At 38.9% G+C, this 23,525-nt stretch overlaps 2 protein-coding genes across 3 annotated transcripts; one reads left to right on the top strand and one right to left on the bottom strand.

The window, feature by feature from the left end:
* Nucleotides 1-449: 449 nt before the first annotated feature.
* Nucleotides 450-3,425, bottom strand: ten1 (TEN1 subunit of CST complex). The gene is made up of 3 exons (XM_031288917.2): nucleotides 3,225-3,425; nucleotides 1,763-1,920; nucleotides 450-1,469 (listed from the first exon to the last, which is right to left on the bottom strand). The coding sequence occupies exons 1-3, from the start codon at nucleotides 3,311-3,313 to the stop codon at nucleotides 1,318-1,320; spliced, it is 399 nt and encodes a 132-aa protein (XP_031144777.1). The 5' UTR covers nucleotides 3,314-3,425; the 3' UTR covers nucleotides 450-1,317.
* Nucleotides 3,426-3,481: 56 nt separating this feature from the next.
* acox1 (acyl-CoA oxidase 1, palmitoyl) lies at nucleotides 3,482-22,558 on the top strand. Of its 2 annotated transcripts, none has more exons than XM_031288914.2 (14): nucleotides 3,482-3,718; nucleotides 5,012-5,171; nucleotides 8,866-9,026; nucleotides 10,120-10,227; nucleotides 10,410-10,529; nucleotides 10,651-10,766; nucleotides 11,865-12,034; nucleotides 12,734-12,896; nucleotides 13,038-13,228; nucleotides 13,980-14,159; nucleotides 16,637-16,742; nucleotides 18,623-18,766; nucleotides 20,140-20,346; nucleotides 21,142-22,558. In XM_031288914.2, the coding sequence occupies exons 1-14, from the start codon at nucleotides 3,610-3,612 to the stop codon at nucleotides 21,190-21,192; spliced, it is 1,986 nt and encodes a 661-aa protein (XP_031144774.1). In that variant the 5' UTR covers nucleotides 3,482-3,609; the 3' UTR covers nucleotides 21,193-22,558. The 2 variants fall into 2 exon arrangements, with proteins under 2 accessions (XP_031144774.1, XP_031144775.1); XM_031288915.2 differs by lacking the exon at nucleotides 8,866-9,026 and adding an exon at nucleotides 6,606-6,766.
* The last annotated feature ends 967 nt before the right edge of the window (nucleotides 22,559-23,525 follow it).

Genomic DNA, 23,525 nt, shown 5'->3' with positions numbered 1-23,525 from the left:
GTTTTTTGACCACACCAGGGCTGCAGGTGTTTTTGTCATTTACCTATTGGTCTATGAAATATCAGAAAATAAAAAAATGGCCATCCCAATTTCAGAAATTGCCATCATCATTTTGCTTGTTTTGTCTGACAAACAGGTTGTGCTATCATGAAAAAGAAAGAAAAGCAGCAAAAAGAAGCTAGAACTAGATAATATGACATTTTTTGCAAGTCAAATGATAGCAATAGTTAGTCTAAATAACTAGTCGACTAATACACAAATAATTTAAAATCTAGTCCACATAAAGGCCAGAATCTGTGATGCGGGGTCACAAGTCAAAAGGTTTAAATCAGTTGCATTAGCATACTGCCCAGGACATGTAAAGCTCACTCATTAGACCATGCAGTACATACTGTTCAAATTAAATATAAACACGTTAAGAGTTGTAAATACAGAAGAACATGCTCTAGTGAGGACCACACATGCATCATAGTGCTTTATTTATGTCTTAACCCCTTGAAAACATAGTCCTAACGTGGTTGAGATACCAGCCAGAGCTTTGAATTATTTTATTTGTAAGATTATTTTTAATTATATGGTTGTAACATGAATTCAAAAAACTGTTTCAATGTTAATTCTGCTAGTGGAGCTTCAGTCCTATCTACAGTATGTAATAGCCAAAATGTATTTAATAGATAACCTAATAGTCATATTTTAAATTGTCTGTCACAACAACAACAACAACAACAACACAGTACAAAGAACGCATTTATACTTTTGTGTTAAATTTAAAACCTTTGCCATTTTAATATGAGTGGAATATAGTTAGTTTTTTCTAATTCCTTTCTAATTCTATATTACACGATCCATACATGAAATACTGTATCTGTTGTAACAATTTTTAAAGCATTTTTGAAAGATATCAAACCACAAAGTACATAAATAATGTTGAGACTGGTAACACCCACCGTATGAAATGGTAGCACTGAAAAACCATCATGTCTCAACACTGAGAGACATGGCTAAAATATATGCACCATATTCATAAGCCAAAACATCTTTTCAATGCTATTAATTCTTCACTGACCAAACATGAAGCCTCGATGTCGATCCATTCATTTGGGGCCATAATTGTCAAATGGCAAACCCCGGTACTAATAAACTTTTATGGTCAGAGGTAGACAAGATAGTCATATAAACCATCTTTTAGAGTTAACCAGACGGTCTTGACTTGAGCTCACACAACAGTACTCAAGTGCACCTTGGCAAACAGCTTCAGGAGGCAGCACTGTAGTTCTGATAGTCAACGGGCACCCTGGGAAACTTGGGAGACCCTGATCAGGTTGCATGTGCAGGTAATGCAGCATCACCCTGTTTGCACTCCCTCTCCCCAAAGAAGCTCCTTTGCTCATTGATGGCTTTCTGTAGAAGTGCAATGTTTACACCATCAACGCAGTTCAGCACACGGGCACGGACCATCACACCAACCCCTGTAATAAGACGAGAAGATGCAGATAAAGGCAGCTGATAGAGGCAAAGAGTACTGGGTGTATTTAAATGAGCCCAGTGATCAAGATGTATTGAAATTAATGTGAGTGAAATTTAAAAAAAAGAGGCAAACAAACACAAGAATGTATAGGGTTAAAGAGTTGTGACTTCTAAGTTCTATTTCAACCACTAGAAATGAATAACCAGATAGCCAGAATAGGAAACTGTGGTTTGAAAAGCTGAATTAATTATTCATCATGTCCCAGTCACAACAGATCTGAAAGACTTTCCTTACCCTCAGCATTTTCAATTTCACCCAGAACTAAGTACTGGGCCCCAATTATTGAGTGAAAAGGCTCCACAAACAAGGTGTGGACAGCCACGTGGTGCTCTTTAGAAGCATGCTGAGCTGACAGTGTAGCTCTGGACTGCTCAGGCTGATAGCAGACAAGTCTGGAAAATAGAACAGGAAGGTGTCCATGTCAGCCAGGAATACAATTTAATTTGAGGTGTATTCTTTCTTCATATTTCATATATTTCATTTATATTTATTTATTTATTTATTTGACGGCTATATTTACTAGTTACATATGATCACCTTATGATGCATTATAGAATAAACTACCCATCAGTATGGAAACAATTAGCTCCAGTCGAACATTAAAATTCTGCTATCATGCTAATGCTATGTTAATAATGATCCAATAATATTATGAATGATAATAAAATACTGACAGGGGGTGTACTGCTGCATAAATAGTACTTTAACTTATTGTACTTACATACTTTTACTTAAGTAGATTTTGAAGGCAGGACATTACATTCTGGGGATGATTTTTCTCCAGTTTGTCTAGTTTAAAGTACCTACATTTGTCAAACCTGGACATGTCTAAGGACTGTTTATACCCAGTATACCCTGTTTATACGTTTATTCTATTCGTGAAAACAAGAAAAAAAAGATGATTAAGCCTGGATTGGATAAACAAGGGGTTGCTGGAGACTATTTGAAACCTAGACTTGTGAATCATATACACTATTTGTAAAAACAGGGAAACGTGTGATTTCACTGCCTTTTTCTATTCTTCCGGATCCCATTATACCAGGTAGGCAGTGGTGGAATGTAACTACTCAAGTACTGTACTACTGTACAATTTTGAGGTGCTTGTACTTGAGTATTTCAAGTTTATGCTACTTTATACTTGTACTCCACCCCATTTTGGAAGCAACTATTGTACTTTTTTATCCACTACATTTATTTGATAGCCTTTGTTACTTACTTTGCAAATTAAGATTATTACAAAATATACAACTTATAAATCAACTAATAAATTACGATATATTACCAAAGGTAAGCTACTCAGTAGTATTTAAATTTAAAATCAGCCCCTCCCTCACCAGATACAACATTAAATGAATGTGAACATGAATACATTCATATTAAATATAAACCAGTAATATAATTTATGATTCTAAAATGACCCATTCTGTATAATAAGTATTTAAAATGTTGGTACCTTAAGTATATTTTAATGCTAATATGTTTGTACTTTTACTCAAGTAACATTTTGAATGAGAACGTAACTTACTACAAGTTGCTACCGCCACTGCAAGTAGGAAACATAAATAAACATAGTGTACGTTGACTTGTCAAATGCTACTTCCCGCACTGTTTATATTTTCATAAAGCAGAATTGTATTGTATCAAAATAGCAAACCAAATAGAAATGTTATGACTAAAAACTGTTGTGAAAACCAACCTGCCAAATACTCTCACTGATTCTCCTTCCTGTACTGCTCCAGAGTTTACTTCCCAGGGGAAATGAAAAACGGCAGCTGCGGGAAGCATCGTGGGGAAAAAAACATAGACTGTATATAAGAAAAAAACAGTGAAACACAGTGAAAGAGTTGAATAACGTAAGTAAAGTGCTGTTGAGGAAGTCTGTCTTTAACCTTTAACCGCGATATACGGTCACATGACATGACTTATCCAAGTATATCTCCCGTTATCTCCGCCTCTCCGCCCCACTGCGGCTGCGTCAGGAGGAACAGTCCATCAGTCAGGTTGAGGTTGCAGGAGGTTATATAACAATTGTCTACTCATTTTTTAAACTGTAAATACTGTTTTCAGTCAGATATAGAACCATGAATCCTGATATTATTAAAGAGCGGCAAAACGCCACTTTCGACGTCGAGAAACTAACCTACATTTTGGACGGGGGCCTTGAGAAGACCAAAAGAAGACGAGAAATTGGTGAGTTTGAAATGACTTCTTTGCCCGATAACGTTGAGTTATTGGGCTCGTTACCGCCGACACCTAACGTTAACACTTTATCTGACAATGATACAAATGATATTTGCTGGAGACAAGTATTGTGGAGAAGGCGCTAACGTTAATGCCTTCTTCGGCTGTGTGCTAACTAGAGTTGCTAGCGGCTTTCCTGTCTTCGGACGTTGTCCTGAATTGAACCAAACTTTTACGTAATTTAGAAACATATCTTACGCTAAAATGTATTTAAGGTATTCTAAAATGAATTATGTTAGGGTGATATGTTATGTTCCAAAGACAAATTCGGCTTTCGTGTCATTTAGCATAAAACCCTACTGTAGTTGATCAGTTGTTTGTGTTCAGTGATGTTGGTTGTATTTCAACACCTGTCCAAGTGAACTTTACGCTAGGCTATGCTGCTTTATTCACATCTTCTTCAGGCAAACATAGCGTGGTTGTAGGTAGCAGAGAACAACATACTGTATGTTTGATTCAATGTGGAATTTAAATGCGATTGACCACACGACTACTGTCTTGGGTCGGGTCAAGTCATGGAAAATTGAAGACCATATTTATTTTTGTGTATATAATGTTAGATCTATAAAGAATACACTTTTAATGTACCCAAGTGTGTCAGTGTGTATACACGTTTTAAAATGTGTTATGAGAAGAATTTAATTTTCCATGTCTGTATACATTCTTAAATCAGCATTCGTTTTTCTGAAAATTTTGTTGAACCTAAAGGTGCAGAGATTTGTACTAAAACCTACTAGTGTCTGTGTGATCATTTTCGTTATTGTTTCATCTGAGTATTTTCTCGATTAAGGTAATCTTTTTGTCTGTTAAATTTCTAACAATTGTGAAAAATGTCCATCATAGTTTCTTAGAGTCTAAAGTCTAAAGGATACAGTGGTTATGTCCTCCAAATTCTGACAAAAAAAACTTCCTTTCTCGACACAGGCCTTGCAGGCATATATGATGTGTTTGGTCTCAAAATTAGTTGTTGTTAAATAGGAGGAAGCTATGGTAATTAAACTGTAAACCACTGTGAGTACAAATTGATGGCCATTTTTTTAATTTGTCTAACAACCTAATGTATGTAAATATATATGCACACTGTTACATTTTACACATATTTCAGATGTGTGTACACATTTACATATTTGAATAGACTTTTGGAAATGTCCACCTAAACTTTAATATATGTATTGTATAGACTTCAGCCACTGTGTAGACTAAAAGATACATTTCTGATTTAATTTCCACCTTCCACTGTAGAGTCCATGGTTTTCAGTGACCCAGACTTTAAGGAGGAGGACCCAAACTTCCTGTCCCGCAGTGAGCGCTATGACCAGGCTGTAAGAAAAAGTGCCCAAATGATCCTGAAGCTCAGAGAATATGGCATTGCAGACCCAGAGGAGATCTACTGCTATAAGACGTAAGTGGTAAATTAGTCTATGTGTGAGGCCAACTTGTTACATACTGTAGATCCAGATGGGTCTCTGTGTGATTGCAAGGCAGAGGGAGAGCAGCCTGCACACAGTCAAATCAGCTGTTAGGAGAGGTAAACACAAAAAGCCTACTAAAAAAAGGGGATATGTCCCTCTGTACATTATTATCCCTAAAATCATGTTCTGCAAGCAATGTAAGGCATTTAACAGTCCAAAATTGAATTGTTTGTTTGTCCTCACAGTTTGATGCACAGTAGTGTTGTCCTGAAGTGGTAACAGTGGTGAAGTGACTCAGGCACACAAGGAGTGTAAGCAGAGTCAGAAATAAGAAATACGTGTACTGATAGTAATTTACAATTTCAATTAAGTAGCAGGAAGTGGTGAACACTATAATATTGTTTTTCACAAGCTAAAGTTTACAAATGCACTTGTACTTGAATATACATGTGTACTTACTGAATAATAAAGCAAACTATTATGATCTCTGTCAGATACTGTCAGTATCAAGGGTTTGCAATTCATAAATTACACATAATGTAAGTGGTTGACATGTTACACATTACACAATGGCTGTTATGTTAATGATACCACACCCTGACTGTACTTTATGGCAGTAATCAAATAATATACGTGGATTGTTCATTAACTGACGTGCAATATACAAAATGGCATGTTCGTTTCAAACAATAATGAGGGGGGGTCATGATGTAGCTTGGGCACCGTGATATGTGGGACCATTTTATTATGTTTATAACAGTTCCACAACTATCCTTTAACTGTATCAGACAAGATAATGGTTTAGAAACTTCCTGGTGATAGTACAAAATTCAAAGAATCACCTACATTTTTTGCTGAAATGTGTAATATAAATTGTAGCTCGACCACCAATTTGTAGCTGCGTGTGATCTCAAGGCAAATAAATGGGGTCGGAGCAAAGTTCAGAACAAGGAACTGTGTCAGAAGGTATGCAAGCTCCCAGCTTTCACCAGCTGTACTGTGTAATGCAATGTGATTGATCCTCAGTTTTTATAATGTTTTTTTTAGAGATATTGCTCACGTGTTCCAATGTGCTGTGTTCCTGCACTCCCAAGCTTTCTGTCAGCCTATTTGATGTATATTCAGTGAGTTTTATTTTGAATTGTGGCTGCTTGTAAAAAGGATCAATGTGGATCACATTAATACTCTACTTTGCTTCCCCTCTTCATTTTATCTATTCTTCTTCTTGTTACTTGTTCAAACACTAAATTTGAATAACTTTTTAGACAACAAAGTAGCATGTGTATTAAATACTTGAACCTCAGCCATAAACATCACAGTGCTGCCATAACATATTGAGTCAGCAAATACCTCAGTTACACAACATTTGAGTAACAGCAAGTCTGAACTTAAGTTTGTGTGTCCTATACCTTCCCTTCACCCAGTATGGTTAATGGCAACCACCATGAGGCCATGGGGCTACACTTTGTCATGTTCCTCCCGACCCTGTACAGCCAGTGTGACCCTCAGCAGTCCAAGAAATGGTTACCTCTGGCAGAGTCCTTCCAGGCCATGGGCACATATGCCCAAACTGAGATGGGTCACGGTCAGTCCTGGACTTAGCCCTTAACTTATTTACTTGCTTGTTGATAAAGGCCCTTAGACACAACATCATTGTGCTGTTATAAAATAGCACAAATTGGCATTTGTATTTTTGAATGTTTAGCCAAAATGATATTCGGGGCAAGAAAAGTGGCCCGTTGGAGAACTGTTCTTCTTGTATGTGTTTGACAGATTCAAATCATGTAGAAAATTCAAAAGTAGTTGCACGTGTGTCCTGACAATTGTGTTTATACGTTACAATTTGATGGTGATTTGTGGCTAGTTAACTACATGTAGCTGGGTTATTAACATCGCTGCACTATGGTTGTCCTTAACACCTTCAGCGTTAGTAGTATGTTAGATAAAATATATTAGTTTTGTTTAGTTTTTTCCATAACATATTCCCATCTACATTAGGTAGGTAGTTCTACTTATTTCCTACTGACAACTCTCTCACTCCATCTTTGTCATGGTAATGCACTAATGGTGAAGCGTGTGTGCATTTTGACTGCTGTCTTGATTACTTTCCATCTCTTTGCAAATGATATACTCTGTTTTAAATGCATTTTAATCAGTAATTTAGTCCTAATTATAATCTAATAAATCTAATAATTATCTGTTCTGTCTTTGGTTTGGCTGTTGGCATCTTGAGTGGCCAGAAATGGTGAAGAGGTTGTTCTGGTGTGTGATTAGTAGGTAGTGTAGACTGGAAATGGAAACTAGTGAGAACAATTTTTGTCCCGTTTCATGACATCAAAAGCAAGAACTGCATTATGTGCTGCACAAATATGTGGTCTGGGATCCCATAATGAGGCTGAGTTCTAGCTTCTGAATGTCTCTTTGTAATCTGAGAGAATGTAGGCCAAGCCAGCTATTGTTTGTTGCCTTGCTGTAACAAAGTCAAGTGGATGTTACTGTGAATTAACATTTCATCTGTGCAAACCTCCATTGAAAGTTTAGAAATGATGGCTCTTGAACTGTCTTTTAATGAACATTTTGTTCACCTGTGTTTTGACATGATGGACCAACACTGGGCTAGAATCCAAGAGTATTGTTTATGGCATTACCTAATGTGTCCTTGATCACTTTTTTAGGGCTACAATTAACAATTTTTTGCATTGTCAATTAATCTGCTGATTATTATATTGAAAAATTGATTAATCGTTCAGTCTAAAGAAAAACAGAAAACACAATCACAATATCCTAGAGCACAAAGTGATGTCATTAAATGTTCCCAAATCTTCAATTTACTATAAATATTTGGAAGTTGTGCTTGAAAAATTAATCAATTATTAAAATAGTTGTCCATATTTTAAAGTTGTCTAAAAATGAACTTACTTACCCACTATTATCTGCCTTGTCAGTATACCTGTATAGTTACTGGCCCAATTTTCATATATATATATATATATCTCTTCAGTTCAATGACAATCTTGGTGTCTTTTAAACTGTAAGTTGCCAGACTAGTTGAACATCCAGTTAGAACTAGTAAAGAAAAAGAAGTTTACATGTGACCACTTGGTGTAAAGATATGTACGAGGCAGCTAAATCAGGAATTTGTTTGATGCAGAACCTTTATGCTTTAATTTGATGAGTTTATGGTCAGAAACGGTGAACATGTTCCAGCACACTCAGCATGCTAAACTGAGAAGTGTCTGAGACTGAAGTGCTGTACATAACTGAGGTATTCAAACTCACATGTTGCAGGGGAACTTTATCAATGCAGCTACTAAAGACAGATTCAAATGGAGTTTAAATGAGTGGAGCCAAATGATGGCCATATGATCAAATCAATATGCACGATATGCTTACACGCTGTTTTAATTTGTCTTTGTCACTTCTGCCTTTTAATGCTTTTTTGCACATTCTTTGTCTTTATTTCTTCACCCGTTTCTTTCTTATTCGAACCATATCAATTCTTACCCATAATCTCTCCTGTCAATACTTTTTCCAACATTCTCTCCTCATTCATCTGCACTTAATTGGTTCAAACTTCCCATAATGCTTCCATCCAAAATTCCTTATGCATCTCCCTCCCTTCTTGGCCTTTCCCCATTTCCACCTGCTTTTCTTTTCCGTTTGCCGCTGTCCTGCGTGGCCTAGCTGTGTGAACCCAGACAGGCCAGGGCCCTTGGATCTCCATCTGGCGATGTTCATGCCCACACTGCTCAACCAGGCCACCCAAGAGCAAATGGACCGCTTCTTCATGCCCACCTGGAACCTAGAGATCATCGGCACCTATGCTCAGACTGAGATGGGCCACGGTAAAATGAACAGGGCAGTCCAAAAAAGCAGGCCTGTTTAGGCCCGTCAATAAACATTCTGGTGTTACTTCTCCTGCTTTAGTTAAAACTAATGTTTACCTAATTGGCACTAATATCTATTTGTACTTAACTTCCATTAATAATTATCTGAGAAAGTTTGTTTGTCCGAGTTGCAAATGTTTTAAACATCCTTTCTGTCATATTTTGCCCATCCTTTGTTTAAGGATACAAGTAAATTCAGTCTGGTAGGGAAAACTACACGAGTGGGCAGATATGTCAACAAATCCCAAGTTTGACTTAATTTTCTAAACTGCTGAACTCAAGTTAACATGATGATGAACGCACCCAAAATATCCAGGGTAATTGTCTATTGTGTAAGCGCCACTTCTTTAAAGACAGTAGGTCAAATATTTGATATGGTTAAACATATTTACAACCCGTCTGACCACTTGTGTCAGTTGACCCACCAGACAAGCATAATGTTATCAAAAGTTTGTACTTGTAATTGCATGCCCAAACGTCTGGAGTAGAGTCTGTCACTAGGTGTTATGCCCCCTGACCACCGGGCTGCATCAGATAGCCAGACAAACTACCTCTCATCACCCCTGTTTGTGTTTTTGACATAACCGTTTCCTTTACTAACAATTTTAGATAGTTTGTAAATATGTTTGGTTTAGCATGTTTTAAGATCTGTCTTTGGTTGCAGACCAGTATAGCAACACACATTACAGTTTGAATAGGACATCCAGACCTGTTTTGTTTGTGCTAGATGCAAATTCAGAGGCCATCAAGCAAATGGCATGACATAGCATGGCATGAATGGAATTATGTTGAAAAATGATTGTTACATATGTTTTTAGATCTGTCAAACACCTACAAAGTGCACTGCTTTGCTCCTTTATGTTGGCTTCATCCAGTTCAGCTACCTATTAAAGCATATTTCAAATTGTCAAGGGCTAAACGTGTTGATTCATTGATTAATCTTCAGTTTGGTCATGTCACATTAATTCATTTTTTATTTTCAACTGTTTACGCTGTATGTGTGTGTGGTGTGTGTGTGTTTGGTGGGCTTCGCTATGTTGTCTCTCTGTAGGCACACACCTCAGGGGGCTGGAGACCACAGCTACATATGACCCGGCCACACAGGAGTTTGTCTTGAACAGTCCCACAATCAGCTCCATCAAATGGTGGCCTGGAGGACGTAAGTACATTCACACTGTCTTGTCTCTGCAGGACTGGACCAAGAGTTATACAGCCTGGAAATGGCAAAGTATTAGAATTTCTGTAAGCATAAGGAATATGTTTTGTTTTCTTTCAGGCTAAGAAAACCTTGTTGACATTCAGAACAAATTAGTTTAACCTTCTTACTCTCTCTCTTTCTAGTTGGAAAGACCTCAAACCATGCCATAGTTCTAGCCCAGCTTTATACTCAGGGAAATTGTCACGGTCTGCATGCTTTCATCGTACCTATCCGCGACATGAACACACACGTACCCTTGCCAGGTAACCACTGTCTGTGATGTCTCTCTGGATGTGGTGTTTGTGTTAAAGTCAGTCCTCATTTACCTTCCTGTTTCTGCCTCCCTTTTTTGGGTCTGTGTCATTTTTTCTCTGTTTCTCTTAGGTATTGTGGTTGGAGATATTGGCCCCAAGTTTGGCTTTAATGAAGTTGACAACGGCTTCCTAAAACTAGAGAACGTACGAATCCCACGGGAGAACATGCTGATGAAATATGCCAAGGTGATGTGACATTATTTGAGTTGCTAGATTCCCTTAGGTTAAATTGGTTTAAGTTGATTAGGAGATTTGATCTTTTTTTGTGAAAGGATTGCTGTCAGTGTTATTGCACCTGTGCCCAAATGGTTATTGGTGGTTTCCACCACTGCCTATCTGTTTGCCACTAGAGAGTGTAACACATGCTGTTCTTTGCAGATACTTTAATAGTTAAGCAAAGACCTGCGTGGCTGTGTTTTGTTTATACCAAATAGGGAAGGATTGTTGCATTGCATGCACATTCAGACTCAAGTTGCACTTAAGTCGCACACACAGTGACTTCAGACTTGACTTGAGACTCGTCCACAAAAGACTTTAAACTCGACTCGAGGTCCGGGACTCGTGAACAACATTTATTTTTTGGAACTTCTGATGAGCTGCGAGCAGCCACACGGGATCAGGGACAACAAACATGTTGACCGCACCGGTAGCTGCTGTGCAATTCATTATAAGCTTTGGCTTTAATAACTTCATACAACAAGGCCCAAATAAAAGAATTACTGAATGCAAAATATGGGGTGTAAAGGATTCTGGCTCAACCACATCTAATTTTATCAGGCACCTGAAAACGCACCCTATATATTAGAAAAACATGTTGAGCTCAGCAATGGCTATCTAATTAAGCATTGGCTTAACTTGCTTCTAGCTTTAGCTACAACCTAGAACACTCTTTATGACCACGAGAGACTTGAGACTTGACTTGGACTCGAGACTTGTGAGCATCTCTACCTCGAACTGAGAAGCACCTGATTCAGCTGCATGCTGCTGGAAGATGCATTGAGAACCCTGTTTCAAATAGAAATTCCTGTCAATACATACAATTCAGCAGCTCCACAAACATTATTCAAAATGAGCACAAAGTTGAATCAACATCTCTCTTGAACAATCTCAACAAAAACTGAACATTACACCTGTCATGAAGGTAGCATTTATTCTGGTATTGCGAGGTGTTCCAAATAAACTGGTGTAATAATGAACTGAGTTTATATATTGCATTTAGAGTGGGACTTTTGCTCCTGAAGCATCTGCTTATATGCTTTGATAATGACTTTGTCTCTCCACTAGGTGGAGCCAGATGGAACCTATGTGAAGCCACCAAGTGCCAAGCTGACCTACGGCACCATGGTGTTCATCCGCTCATTGATTGTAGGCGAGTCAGCTCGGGCTCTCTCCAAGTCCTGCACCATCGCCATCCGCTACAGTTCCGTTCGACACCAGTCTGAAATCCGGCCGGGGTCAGTCAATACAAATTAATGCATGACGACATTTCATCAAAGAGCTGCACAAACATTGCATATTTGATAGAAGTTGCAAAACCGGCTAGATTATCTAAAGCCTGAAGAGGAGGTGCAGAAGTCTTTGAGAAGAAGTTTTCTCTCAGATCACTTGAATTACAATATACCGAAAGATTATCATGACATTTTTGCCCAACGACTCCAAAAAATAAAGTGCCTACCACAGCTTTAAGGTCCATCATGCACAACCAAGTGACAGGGCTCACAATTAGATTTTACTTTATACCACTAGAATTTTATGTAAAACACATTCATATTAGTAGAAAGTCTCTAATGACAAATTATGAATACATTATTGTATTTAACTGAATGGCAGACTTGTAACTACATTTCTTAAGCAACAATTGTTTTTTATTTAGTTATGCGTGTTCCATAAGAACGTAGATGGTTTAGTAAACATATGGATACATGGATGTGAAATGTTATAGGAAGTAAATTACGGAAGAGGGCCAATATGTCCAAATAGAATAATGATATTTATAGCACTTTGATAGTTGATCTATACAATTCAACACATGAAACTAGTGTCAGAGGTTCAGAAATGTTGACATAACAGGAAATGGAAAAAGTACTGGTGTTATCATGATTTGATCTTGTACCATATCCTCATGCATCAAAGTGAAGTATTGTGTCCCACAGAGAGCCAGAGCCTCAGATCCTCGACTACCAGACGCAGCAGTACAAGCTGTTCCCTCTGCTAGCTACGGCCTATGCCTTCTCTTTTGTCGGCCAGTATATGAAGGAGACCTACCACCGCATCAGTGGAGACATCAACGACGGGGACTTCAGTGAACTGCCTGAGGTACTGACTGGACATGCACATGTAGAGTGTGATCTAGGCTTAATGATGACTTGATTAAAAAAAAATATATTTATATAATTGTCACCCAGTGTTTAGGCTTGAATTAAGCCATTTTCACCCTCTTTACCCTCCGATCTACAGCTCCATGCGCTTTCTGCGGGTCTGAAGGCTTTCACCACGTGGACAACCAACTCTGGCATTGAGGTGTGCCGCATGTCATGTGGCGGCCACGGCTACTCTCGCAGCAGTGCCTTGCCGGACATTTACGTTGAGTTCACCCCTACATGCACCTACGAGGGAGAGAACACAGTCATGATGCTGCAGACCGCAAGGTAGCTCGTCACACAGAATCACATGACCGCAAATGTGACACCTCACCAGGACCAAGTTCACAGCCTGCCAAGTCCTCACATGCTAGAAACACCTTTGTTGTTATTGTTACTATGTTGTTAGAGTGCTCCTACGCTCCTACTTTGCTTTTACTTTAAGTTGTAACACTGAAACGTATAGCAACATCTTCTTAATTCCTAAATTGCATTGTTTTTAGTACAGCAGTGCTCACACTAAAGCACACACACACACATTTAGCTTTTTCACCCATCATTTTTGTCACACACTTTAATAGAATGAGAGCGAGACAGAGACAAATGCAGACATAAACATATGCCCACTCAGCAGCCCTATCACACCACAAATGCAGGGGACACACCCACACTCCTCCCACAGCAAAAACAAACACGGGTGACATTTTATATCCCTAAATGATAGCTGTGATGGTTTTATATCTCTAGTACTATGAAGGTCAGCTGTGCAGTTTAAAAAAAAAAACTATACATTAGATATATAGATATTTTGTCCTTTTAGAAGGAATATTGTTTCCCTGGCAAGGATGTACGAACAGTTACTGAAATGTTCAATTCCAAATGAGCTCTTAACTGAACACAAAGTACACACACAAAGGCTAAATGAGTTGTGAATGGGAATGAATGAAGATGTTGATACAGTATATGAAGCCAGACTTGGATTTGGTGTTAATATTTGTATAAGAAGAAATATCAAAATCCTCAACTTTTGTCTGTGCAGATACCTGGTGAAGAGCTACCGGCAGGCTAAGGCAGGACAGCAGCTGAGCGGCATTGTATCATATCTGAATGAAGCAAAGCAACACAGGGTCCAGCCACAGCCTGTCGCTGCCAGACCAACCGTGGTAGACATAAACGACCTGGCTAGCCTGGTGGAGGTCTACAAACAACGAGCTGCTATGTAAGAGACTGAGCTGTGTTGCTGAGTTTTTATTTCTGGTTTAGATATTTAATTCTTTTTACCATTTCACATGTTTTTTTCACATTTTCATTGGATACATTTTCAGTGTATGTTGTGAAACAGATTCTTTAACTTCATTTTTTGAAGTACAACCCCAATTCCAATTTGGTACGTTATGTTAAACGTAAATAAAAACAGAATACAATGATTTGAAAATCCTTTTTAACCTATATTTAATTAAATACACTACAAAGACAAGATATTTAATGTTCAAATTTAATTTATAATTTATAATATAATAATAATTTAATGTGTTGACTTTTATTGTTTTTTTTTTTTTTAATTTGATGGCTGCAACAAGTTCCAAAAAAGCTGGGACAACAAAAGACTGGGAAGTTGAGGAATGCTCAAAAGACACCTGTTTGGAATATTCCACAGGTAAACAGGTTAATTGGAAACAGGTGAGTGTTATGATTGGGTATTAAAGGAGCATCCCCAAAAGACTCGAGGTTCAACACATTGTGTACAACTGCGTGAGCAAATAGTCCAATAGTTTAAGAACGTTTCTCAATGTATAATTGCAAGGAATTTAAGGGATTTCATCATCTACAGTCCATTATATCATCAAAAGATTCAGAGAATCTGGAGAAATCTCTGCACGTAAGCGGCAAGGCCGAAAACAAACATTGAATGCCCGTGACCTTCCATCTCAGGTGGCACTGCATTAAAAATCAACATCATTATGTAAAGGATATTACCATGTGGGCTCAGGAACAATTTGGAAAACCATTGTCAGTTAACACAGTCCGTCGCTACATCTACAAGTGCAAGTGAAAACTCTACCATGCATAGCGAAAGCCATATATCAACAACACCCAGAAACGCCGCCAGCTCCTCTGGGCCCGAGCTCATCTGATATGGACTGACGCAAAGTGGAAAAGTGTGCTGTGGTCTGACGAGTCCACATTTCAAATTGTTTTTGGAAATCATGGACGTCATGTCCTCCGGGCCAAAAAGTAAAAGGACCATCCAGATTGTTATCAGCGCTAAGTTCAGAAGCCAGCATATGTGATGGTATGGGGGTGTGTTACTGCCCATGGCATGGGTAACTTACACATCTGTGAAGGCACCATTAATGCTGAAAGGTACATACAGGTTTTGGAGCAACATATGCTGCCATCCAAGCAATGTCTTTTTCAGGGACGTCCCTGCTAATTTCAGCAAGACAATGCTAAGCCACATTCTGCACGTGTTACAACAGCGTGGCTTCGTAGTAAGAGTGCAGGTACTAGACTGGCCTGTCTGCAGTCCAGACCTGTCTCCCATTGAAAATGTGTGGCGCATTATGAAGCTCAAAATACGGCAAAAGAGACCCTGGACTGTTGAGCAACTGAAGTTGTACATTAAGCAAGAATGGGATAGAACTCCACCTACAAAGCTTCAACAATTAGTGTCCTCACTTCCCAAACGCTTATTGAGTGTTGTTAAAAGGAAAGGTCATGTAACACACCAGTCTGAACATTAAATATTTTGTCTTTTGTATTGTATGCAATTGAATATAGGTTAAAAAGGATTTGCAAATCATTGTATTCTGTTATTTACGTTTTACACAACGTCCCAACTTCATTGGAATTGTGGTTTGTAGTTATATTAGTCAATGTACTGCTGCTTTGACCCCTCCACTCATGCCTCGTGGTTGCATGTAATGTATGATGTAATATGTTAAAATTTGCCTTTCAATGTTTAGATATTGGATATGGGCATATGCTCAATGCCCAAAATGTAAGTTTAGTTTTTTTAAAAGCGTAGGGATATATGTTGACACACTGTCTGCTGTTACGTCACACAGTTAGATTTGTATCTCAGGTGTTGGTGTTGGCCAGAGCTTCAGTTGTCAACATTAATCACCCTGATAGTCTAATCAGTTTTCTGCCCAAGTCTGCTGTTCTCTGCTGTTAATTTCTGCCTTTGTCCTTTTCACTGTCACTGACATAATATGCTGCCCTGATCACATCCCTGCAAACTGTCAGCCTTAGTCGCATCTAAATTCATTTGGCAGTCCGTGTCAGCTGTGTGGTGAGCAGAAACGGCAGCAAAGTCAGGCTGGTGGAGGGCGACAAAATGTGGCCTGCCAATTCAGACTTTAGAGGGACAATTGCGTGTTAGTAATAATTTCTTCTGTGTTTCTGCTAACCCTTCAACATATTCCCTCTTTTTTTTATGCATAGATATGATTTATGATGTTTATTTGGGAAAAGACAATCTTATTCCATAAGAGCAGTTCTGGATTTCAGGAGAATTTAATGTAAAAGCGCAATTGTGTTTTTAGTAAAGAGACAGCCTCTGTTGTAATAAGTCAAAGATAAATATATGTTGTTAAGGCTGGGGAGGGATAATGAGTCTTAATGTTTTTATTAATTTATATTAATGACATCTTTTGGTTAATGCAGATAATTTGTGTGTGTGTGTGTTTGCAGTCTAGTTGAGCTGGCAGCTAAGAGTATCCAGCAAGAGATGCAGAACAGGAAGAGCCAGGAGGACGCCTGGAACAACAGTGCTATTGACCTGGTCAGAGCCTCAGACGTAAGTTCAGTTTTTTGTGTGTGTGATCATGGTCATTACATAGTTTAAAGTTTTCCATAGCTTTATACACAGATCTGGCTTGGATTTATAGGTACAGTGAGGAAAATAAATATTTGAACACCCTGCTATTTTGCAAGTTCTCCCACTTAGAAATCATGGAGGGGTCTGAAATTGTCATCGTAGGTGCATGTCCACTGTGAGAGACATAATCTAAAAAAAAAAAAATCCAGAAATCACAATATATGATTTTTTAACTATTTATTTGTATGATACAGCTGCAAATAAGTATTTGAACACCTGTCTATCAGCTAGAATTCTGACCCTCAAAGACCTGTTAGTCTGCCTTTAAAATGTCCACCTCCACTCCATTTATTATCCTAAATTAGATGGCCCTGTTTGAGGTCGTTAGCTGCATAAAGACACCTGTCCACCCCATACAATCAGTAAGAATCCAACTACTAACATGGCCAAGACCAAAGAGCTGTCCAAAGACACTAGAGACAAAATTGTACACCTCCACAAGGCTGGAAAGGGCTACGGGGAAATTGCCAAGCAGCTTGGTGAAAAAAGGTCCACTGTTGGAGCAATCATTAGAAAATGGAAGAAGCTAAACATGACTGTCAATCTCCCTCGGACTGGGGCTCCATGCAAGATCTCACCTCGTGGGGTCTCAATGATCCTAAGAAAGGTGAGAAATCAGCCCAGAACTACACGGGAGGAGCTGGTCAATGACCTGAAAAGAGCTGGGACCACCGTTTCCAAGGTTACTGTTGGTAATACACTAAGACGTCATGGTTTGAACTCATGCATGGCACGGAAGGTTCCCCTGCTTAAACCAGCACATGTCAAGGCCCGTCTTAAGTTTGCCAATGATCATTTGGATGATCCAGAGGAGTCATGGGAGAAAGTCATGTGGTCAGATGAGACCAAAATAGAACTTTCTGGTCATAATTCCACTAACTGTGTTTGGAGGAAGAAGAATGATGAGTACCATCCCAAGAACACCATCCCTACTGTGAAGCATGGGGGTGGTAGCATCATGCTTTGGGGGTGTTTTTCTGCACATGGGACAGGGCGACTGCACTGTATTAAGGAGAGGATGACCGGGGCCATGTATTGCGAGATTTTGGGGAACAACCTCCTTCCCTCTGTTAGAGCATTGAAGATGGGTCGAGGCTGGGTCTTCCAACATGACAATGACCCGAAGCACACAGCCAGGATAACCAAGGAGTGGCTCTGTAAGAAGCATATCAAGGTTCTGGCGAGGCCTAGCCAGTCTCCAGACCTAAACCCAATAGAGAATCTTTGGAGGGAGCTCAAACTCCGTGTTTCTCAGCGACAGCCCACAAACCTGACTGATCTAGAGAAGATCTGTGTGGAGGAGTGGGCCAAAATCCCTCCTGCAGTGTGTGCAAACCTGGTGAAAAACTACAGGAAACGTTTGACCTCTGTAATTGCAAACAAAGGCTACTGTACCAAATATTAACATTGATTTTCTCAGGTGTTCAAATACTTATTTGCAGCTGTATCATACAAATAAATAGTTAAAAAATCATACATTGTGATTTCTGGATATTTTTTTTTAGATTATGTCTCTCACAGTGGACATGCACCTACGATGACAATTTCAGACCCCTCCATGATTTCTAAGTGGGAGAACTTGCAAAATAGCAGGGTGTTCAAATACTTATTTTCCTCACTGTAAGTGTAGAGATTGATGCTAAGCCAAAGCCCAATATGTTGTTCCAATGCTGCTTGACGTTGAACTCAAATTCTGCTCATGTTCATCTCATTTCTTCTTTTTCTGTCCCTTTCTTTCTTATTTGTTGCCTTGAGTCTCTTTCATTCATTTACATGTTCTCTCTGTTTTTTGTCTACAGGCCCATTGTCACTATGTCGTAGTGAAGCTCTTTACTGACAAGCTGGGGGAGATCGGTGACATAGCGATACACTCAGTGCTGTCAACCCTGGCTCTGCTGTACGCCCTGCACGGCATTACAACCAACTCTGGAGACTTTCTACAGGTCAGAAAAATCCCAACATAGAGAAACAATATGGTTTGCAAGTGGTACAGAACTATTGTGCAAACCTGCTCCAGTTATTTGCATACTCCTTTTGCTGTTCAGTTTTACGGTCTGCTTCCACATGAAAAAATAAAACTGCGTCAATTGTCTCTGAGCTAAAACAGAATGGGGTTTTTGTGTGTAGGATTTGTATGCCTAGGTGGGTGGTGACTTTTTTGTTGATTTAAATAAGGCATTTTTGATTTATCAGTTAAACTTAGAATTGAAAATGAAATATAAGACTTAAAGCGGTGTAGAATAATTATATAGGGTATTTCACACTGTTCCTTAAGGTCTCCTAATAGGGTATGTAACATTGGTTGGGCTGAAAATGGCCTGGGTACTGTTCTATGCTACGCACGCACGCACACGCACCCTCCCCTCTGTGCACACCACGTCTCACTGCATCTCCATAGCAGCAGCACACCGCCATTGCAAGTCCTCTGCGCCGCAGCGTAATATCCACAAGTCCCGCTCCATTGTCGGATATCTACTCGTTCTAAACACTTTTCTCTGAACCAGTATTCCATTGTACAGCCTGAACACTGCATTTACGACCGTGGTTCATTTTCAATATCCTTGAAAAACTTCCAAACTTTCTTCTTTCTAAAGTACACAGCGCAGCTTGCCGCTAAGCTTGTGTGTGAGATCCTGATAGAGCTCCAGCCGGCTCACAGCGGGTCTGTGAAGGTAGACAGGCCGACCGGCAAGGCAGCCACCCCGGCAGGCACTGGCTGCTGTTACGTCAGACTGTGGAGCTTCTCAAGTCCGACACAGTCGTACCAAATTTGCAATTAGCCATCAATTTTCGAAAAACGGCCACATATTTCAGCTCTACATAGTTGATTTCTCACATAAAAAAGTCTCAGAAGTGAATTTAGTAATGAAATAGCAGACGAACAATGTATACAATTTCTGAGATCTGCGCAACCTAGATTCAGAAGACCAGCGGTCCTCAGATCAGTGGTGTATGTACATTTTGGGGGCGTGACAAAGGTAGAGACTAGAGCCAAATAAGGTACAGCCACTGAGTTGACGTCAACTATGAGTTTTGTTGAGATTCGCCCGTTTTCAGCAGCAGTTTCAAATTGTGAGATTTGCAGAGGAAAGGGATGTCAATGGGACTTTGAGGTACTATGTATGCCTATTTTACCCACCGAACTGTCATAATTCAACTATGACAAGGTAAACTCGGTTTTGCATTCTATCACCTGTTTAATGCTTTGCTTGACAGCGAAACCCACTGTCTCTACTGCCTGTTCCTCACTGTTAGGGCAGCTGAGTGAGGTACGGCAGCACGTTTTCATCCACATCTCCATCCGTTTTGATTTCAGGCTGGACTGCTGAATGTGCCCCAGGTGCACCAGGTTTCTGCTCGTATCAAGGAGCTGCTGTCTCAGCTGAGGCCCAATGCTGTGGCACTGGTAGATGCCTTTGACCACCACGACAAGAAGCTAAATTCAGTCCTGGGACGATATGATGGGAACGTCTATGAGCACATGTTCGAATGGGCTCGCCGCTCACCCCTAAACGCCACAGAGGTAGGTCAGGGTCACGGGTGAAAAAATAAGTGTCACGCACAGGTGGTACTGATCAAATGTTTTGCCATTTGGTCTAGGGGATATTATTACCGCTAAGCCTTATGGTCGTACAAGCTACTAACAGGCCACAACGTAGGCTAAATGCTAGCAACAAGAAAAGGATGCAGGCCTTACCTGAACCCAAGCAAACTCAGCCTGCTTCCTGCAGTCACTCCACTGGTTTTCGGTGATACTGGCTTGACTTTTGATGGTTGGCAACCAATCAGAAATAACAAATGACAACATGCGACAAATAATTCTCAATCCGTGTCTCAATAAATTAGCATTTTCTGTTTTTCGTAGCTTTTCAATTTGTGTGTTATATCTGTTGGCGAGAGAAGCAGTTTAATATGGCAGGGGCAGTAGTGTTAAACAAATGTTTTTATTATTTGGAATTATGGCACTGTTACTTTTTGGTATAGAAGAAAAAAAAACATTATTTACAATTACATTTAACTTAATGTGTTTAGTGACATAAACACTGGCTAACAGCGAGAGTCATTTTTCTAGGACTTTAATGCTTTACGTTTTCTATGACATGCATGACATACTGCATTAAGTCACATTAAGTTGTTCTGTTAACGTAGGTTCCAGAAATGAAAGATTAAGTGCGCTGTTGCATGTGTGCACTTTATGGGCGACCACAATCATTTGGCATTAGAGGAAGAACACTGTGTGTGAGATTACATAAACATGTCTTTCCCCGTTGCCCGTTATTTCAGCTTAACAAATGCTCCATTCCTTCTTCATCCCCAGGTCCATGAATCCTTCCACAAGTACCTGAAGCCCCTGCGGTCCAAACTGTGAGCTGACTCCCTTGCACCTTAAGTCCTGGTTGCGACCCTTCAAATCTCCATATATTGGCACAACCTTAACTACACTAACCCCAATCAATATCAACACCATGATGGCCATTACTTTCCATCAGCTGGTATTTACCAGTCTGAAGGAATTTAGCCTTTCCTACTTTACTCTCTATGTGTGTTCATGTTAAACACCATAATCAGCCACTCTAAAGGCCATGGTATATTGTCACATTTTGGGGCTATCTACATTGTTCTCTTTGGTGATGGGGGATGATGGGGAAATCAGTGGCCTGTAAATGGGGTGAACAACCTGAAACAATCTCAAGACGATGCAATTATGAGGAGAATAGAAGCAATACCAGGATTTAGAATTCTATCTAAAAATCTCTAATGAAATCATTTTTTAAAATAGCTTTAAGAATACTGAAAACAATCAATTATTTGCAGTTTAAGAAGACCTTGTTTTCTGTAGAGAAATTCCATTTAGTTTTTTTAGTTTTTATTATTTCAGTTTCCCCCATCTTTTCTTCACTTTCTACTGCGTGCCTGATGGCTCCTCTGTATGAGCCAGCCAAGATAGGAATGCCATCTCTCTTTTTTTTCTAACAAGAACAGAATGTGATTATGAACGTTACATAATGTTAGAGATTTTTATGTTAGGAACAAACCAACAGCAAAATCAGTTTTGGTTGTTTCCCCTGACGACGAGGACCAATGGTTATTTGAAAAGACACTGTGCTGTTTGTTGTTATTAAAGAGGCATTCGTTTATTCATGACCTTTATCAATGCTGTAGGCATCAAGAAAGAATTGCACAAGTCTGTGACACCCCTTACCCTTCCATACCTGTGAATGATGTTGTAATATGACTGACTTAAACGGCAGTCAAAATGTAGTTTGAATTAGATCATTAAGAGCAGATGTCCAACGGAAACATCAAGTGAAGATAATATAAAAATATTCCCCTGTAAAATACTGCGACAAATACCATTTTGAAACGGTCAGTAGATAATCACTACGCCTTAGAAGTCAATGTCCTGCATTGTATCAAACTGTTCCTCACAGCCTTAAGTTGATACTTCACCCAAAGTGCATGTATTTAGAATAAAAAACTTTCTGTGCTGCGGTCAGCTTGAATTCATGTCAGTCCAAGTTTTTACAAGACTGAAAAATCCTTAAAATCCCTAAAATGCATATAATGGTGAAGTATGTCAAATGTGTAAAAAGCACCTGTGACGACAGGAAGTAGGAATTTCTGACAAATATTTAGTGTTTAATGAGACCACATATACACTGTATATGTGAATTAGTATTCTCCCTCCCTGCTGTGTGAGGTTGATATATTATAAAGAAGGGTAAAAACCCCAGCTAACCTCTACATGGATGATTTAGTTTTTAATCAAGCACATTTTAAACTTTTTGATTAATGCTTCTGTACCTGTTATTAAAGTTTCAGAAACCGTTTAGAAAAACCTATAATTAACTGACTTAGCAAACAAATGTATCATATTTCATAGAATTGGTGGATTTTTATTTCTTGCTTTATCTCAACTCATCTGCAGTAGTTTATTTTTCTCATTGAGCAACCTAATCCTAATGGCAGATGCTTGTTTTTTTTTTTGTTTTTTTTGATAAATTATGTGCCTGAGGAAGTTGTCTTTTCTTAATGTAAGTAATTGAGATTGTTCTTACAAGGCTTATAGTATTTCATTTCTGTATTTGTATGACTTTTATTCCCTTAATTTCTGCCGCACGGGAACAATTATTATATAATGACTAAACTCTTTGTTAAGCATATTTGTGTGATAATGTTTTATTGTGCAATAAATTTGAAACAACATGGTTTTAATGGCTGGTAAATAATTTGACCTGTAAGTTATATTGATAAAAAAAACTAAATCATGTGTATTGTGTTTATCTGTCTTGATCAGCTAACCAGCTTGAACTGTATTACATCGACTTTGGAAAAAACTGCTTTTTTAGGCCCACTATTAATAACATGCATTACCACTTTCATGAGAAATGTACTGGAAGAACTTAACATACATCATGTAAATCAAAAACTTAGCAACCTAGTATACTATAAAGCCACTTGAATTAAGCTGATCATCTTTCAGCCTAGATGACACAGGGATCCTGCTGCAGAAGAGTTCAGTAAAAGAATAGAGCAAATAGAACTATGTAAAAAAAATTACAAGCGTCAGTGGCATAGCAGACATAGATCAGTTTACTAGTCATGGTTAGTGCTTTTCAGGCTGTGAACATAGTTGTGCAAGTCTGGAGGAGCTTTCTAAAGTCTAAGAAAATAACTGATGTCTGAAAGTATCTTGGACTG

This window comes from Sander lucioperca, chromosome 4 (genome assembly GCF_008315115.2).
Source record: "Sander lucioperca isolate FBNREF2018 chromosome 4, SLUC_FBN_1.2, whole genome shotgun sequence".
Taxonomy (NCBI): domain Eukaryota; kingdom Metazoa; phylum Chordata; class Actinopteri; order Perciformes; family Percidae; genus Sander; species Sander lucioperca.
Note: the sequence above shows the minus strand (reverse complement) of the source record. Positions and strands in the feature narration are given on the sequence as shown.

Excerpts from the sequence above, each read along its gene's own strand:
- ten1 (XM_031288917.2), bottom strand. The coding sequence starts at position 3,313 with ATGCTTCCCGCAGCTGCCGTTTTTCATTTCCCCTGGGAAGTAAACTCT. Across the intron at positions 1,921-3,224 it reads TCAGTGAGAGTATTTGGCAG|ACTTGTCTGCTATCAGCCTG; the intron begins GTTGGTTTTCAC and ends TCTATTTTCCAG. Across the intron at positions 1,470-1,762 it reads TGAAATTGAAAATGCTGAGG|GGGTTGGTGTGATGGTCCGT; the intron begins GTAAGGAAAGTC and ends GTCTTATTACAG.
- acox1 (XM_031288914.2), top strand. The coding sequence starts at position 3,610 with ATGAATCCTGATATTATTAAAGAGCGGCAAAACGCCACTTTCGACGTC. Across the intron at positions 13,229-13,979 it reads ATGATGCTGCAGACCGCAAG|ATACCTGGTGAAGAGCTACC; the intron begins GTAGCTCGTCAC and ends TTGTCTGTGCAG. Across the intron at positions 18,767-20,139 it reads ACTCTGGAGACTTTCTACAG|GCTGGACTGCTGAATGTGCC; the intron begins GTCAGAAAAATC and ends TTTTGATTTCAG.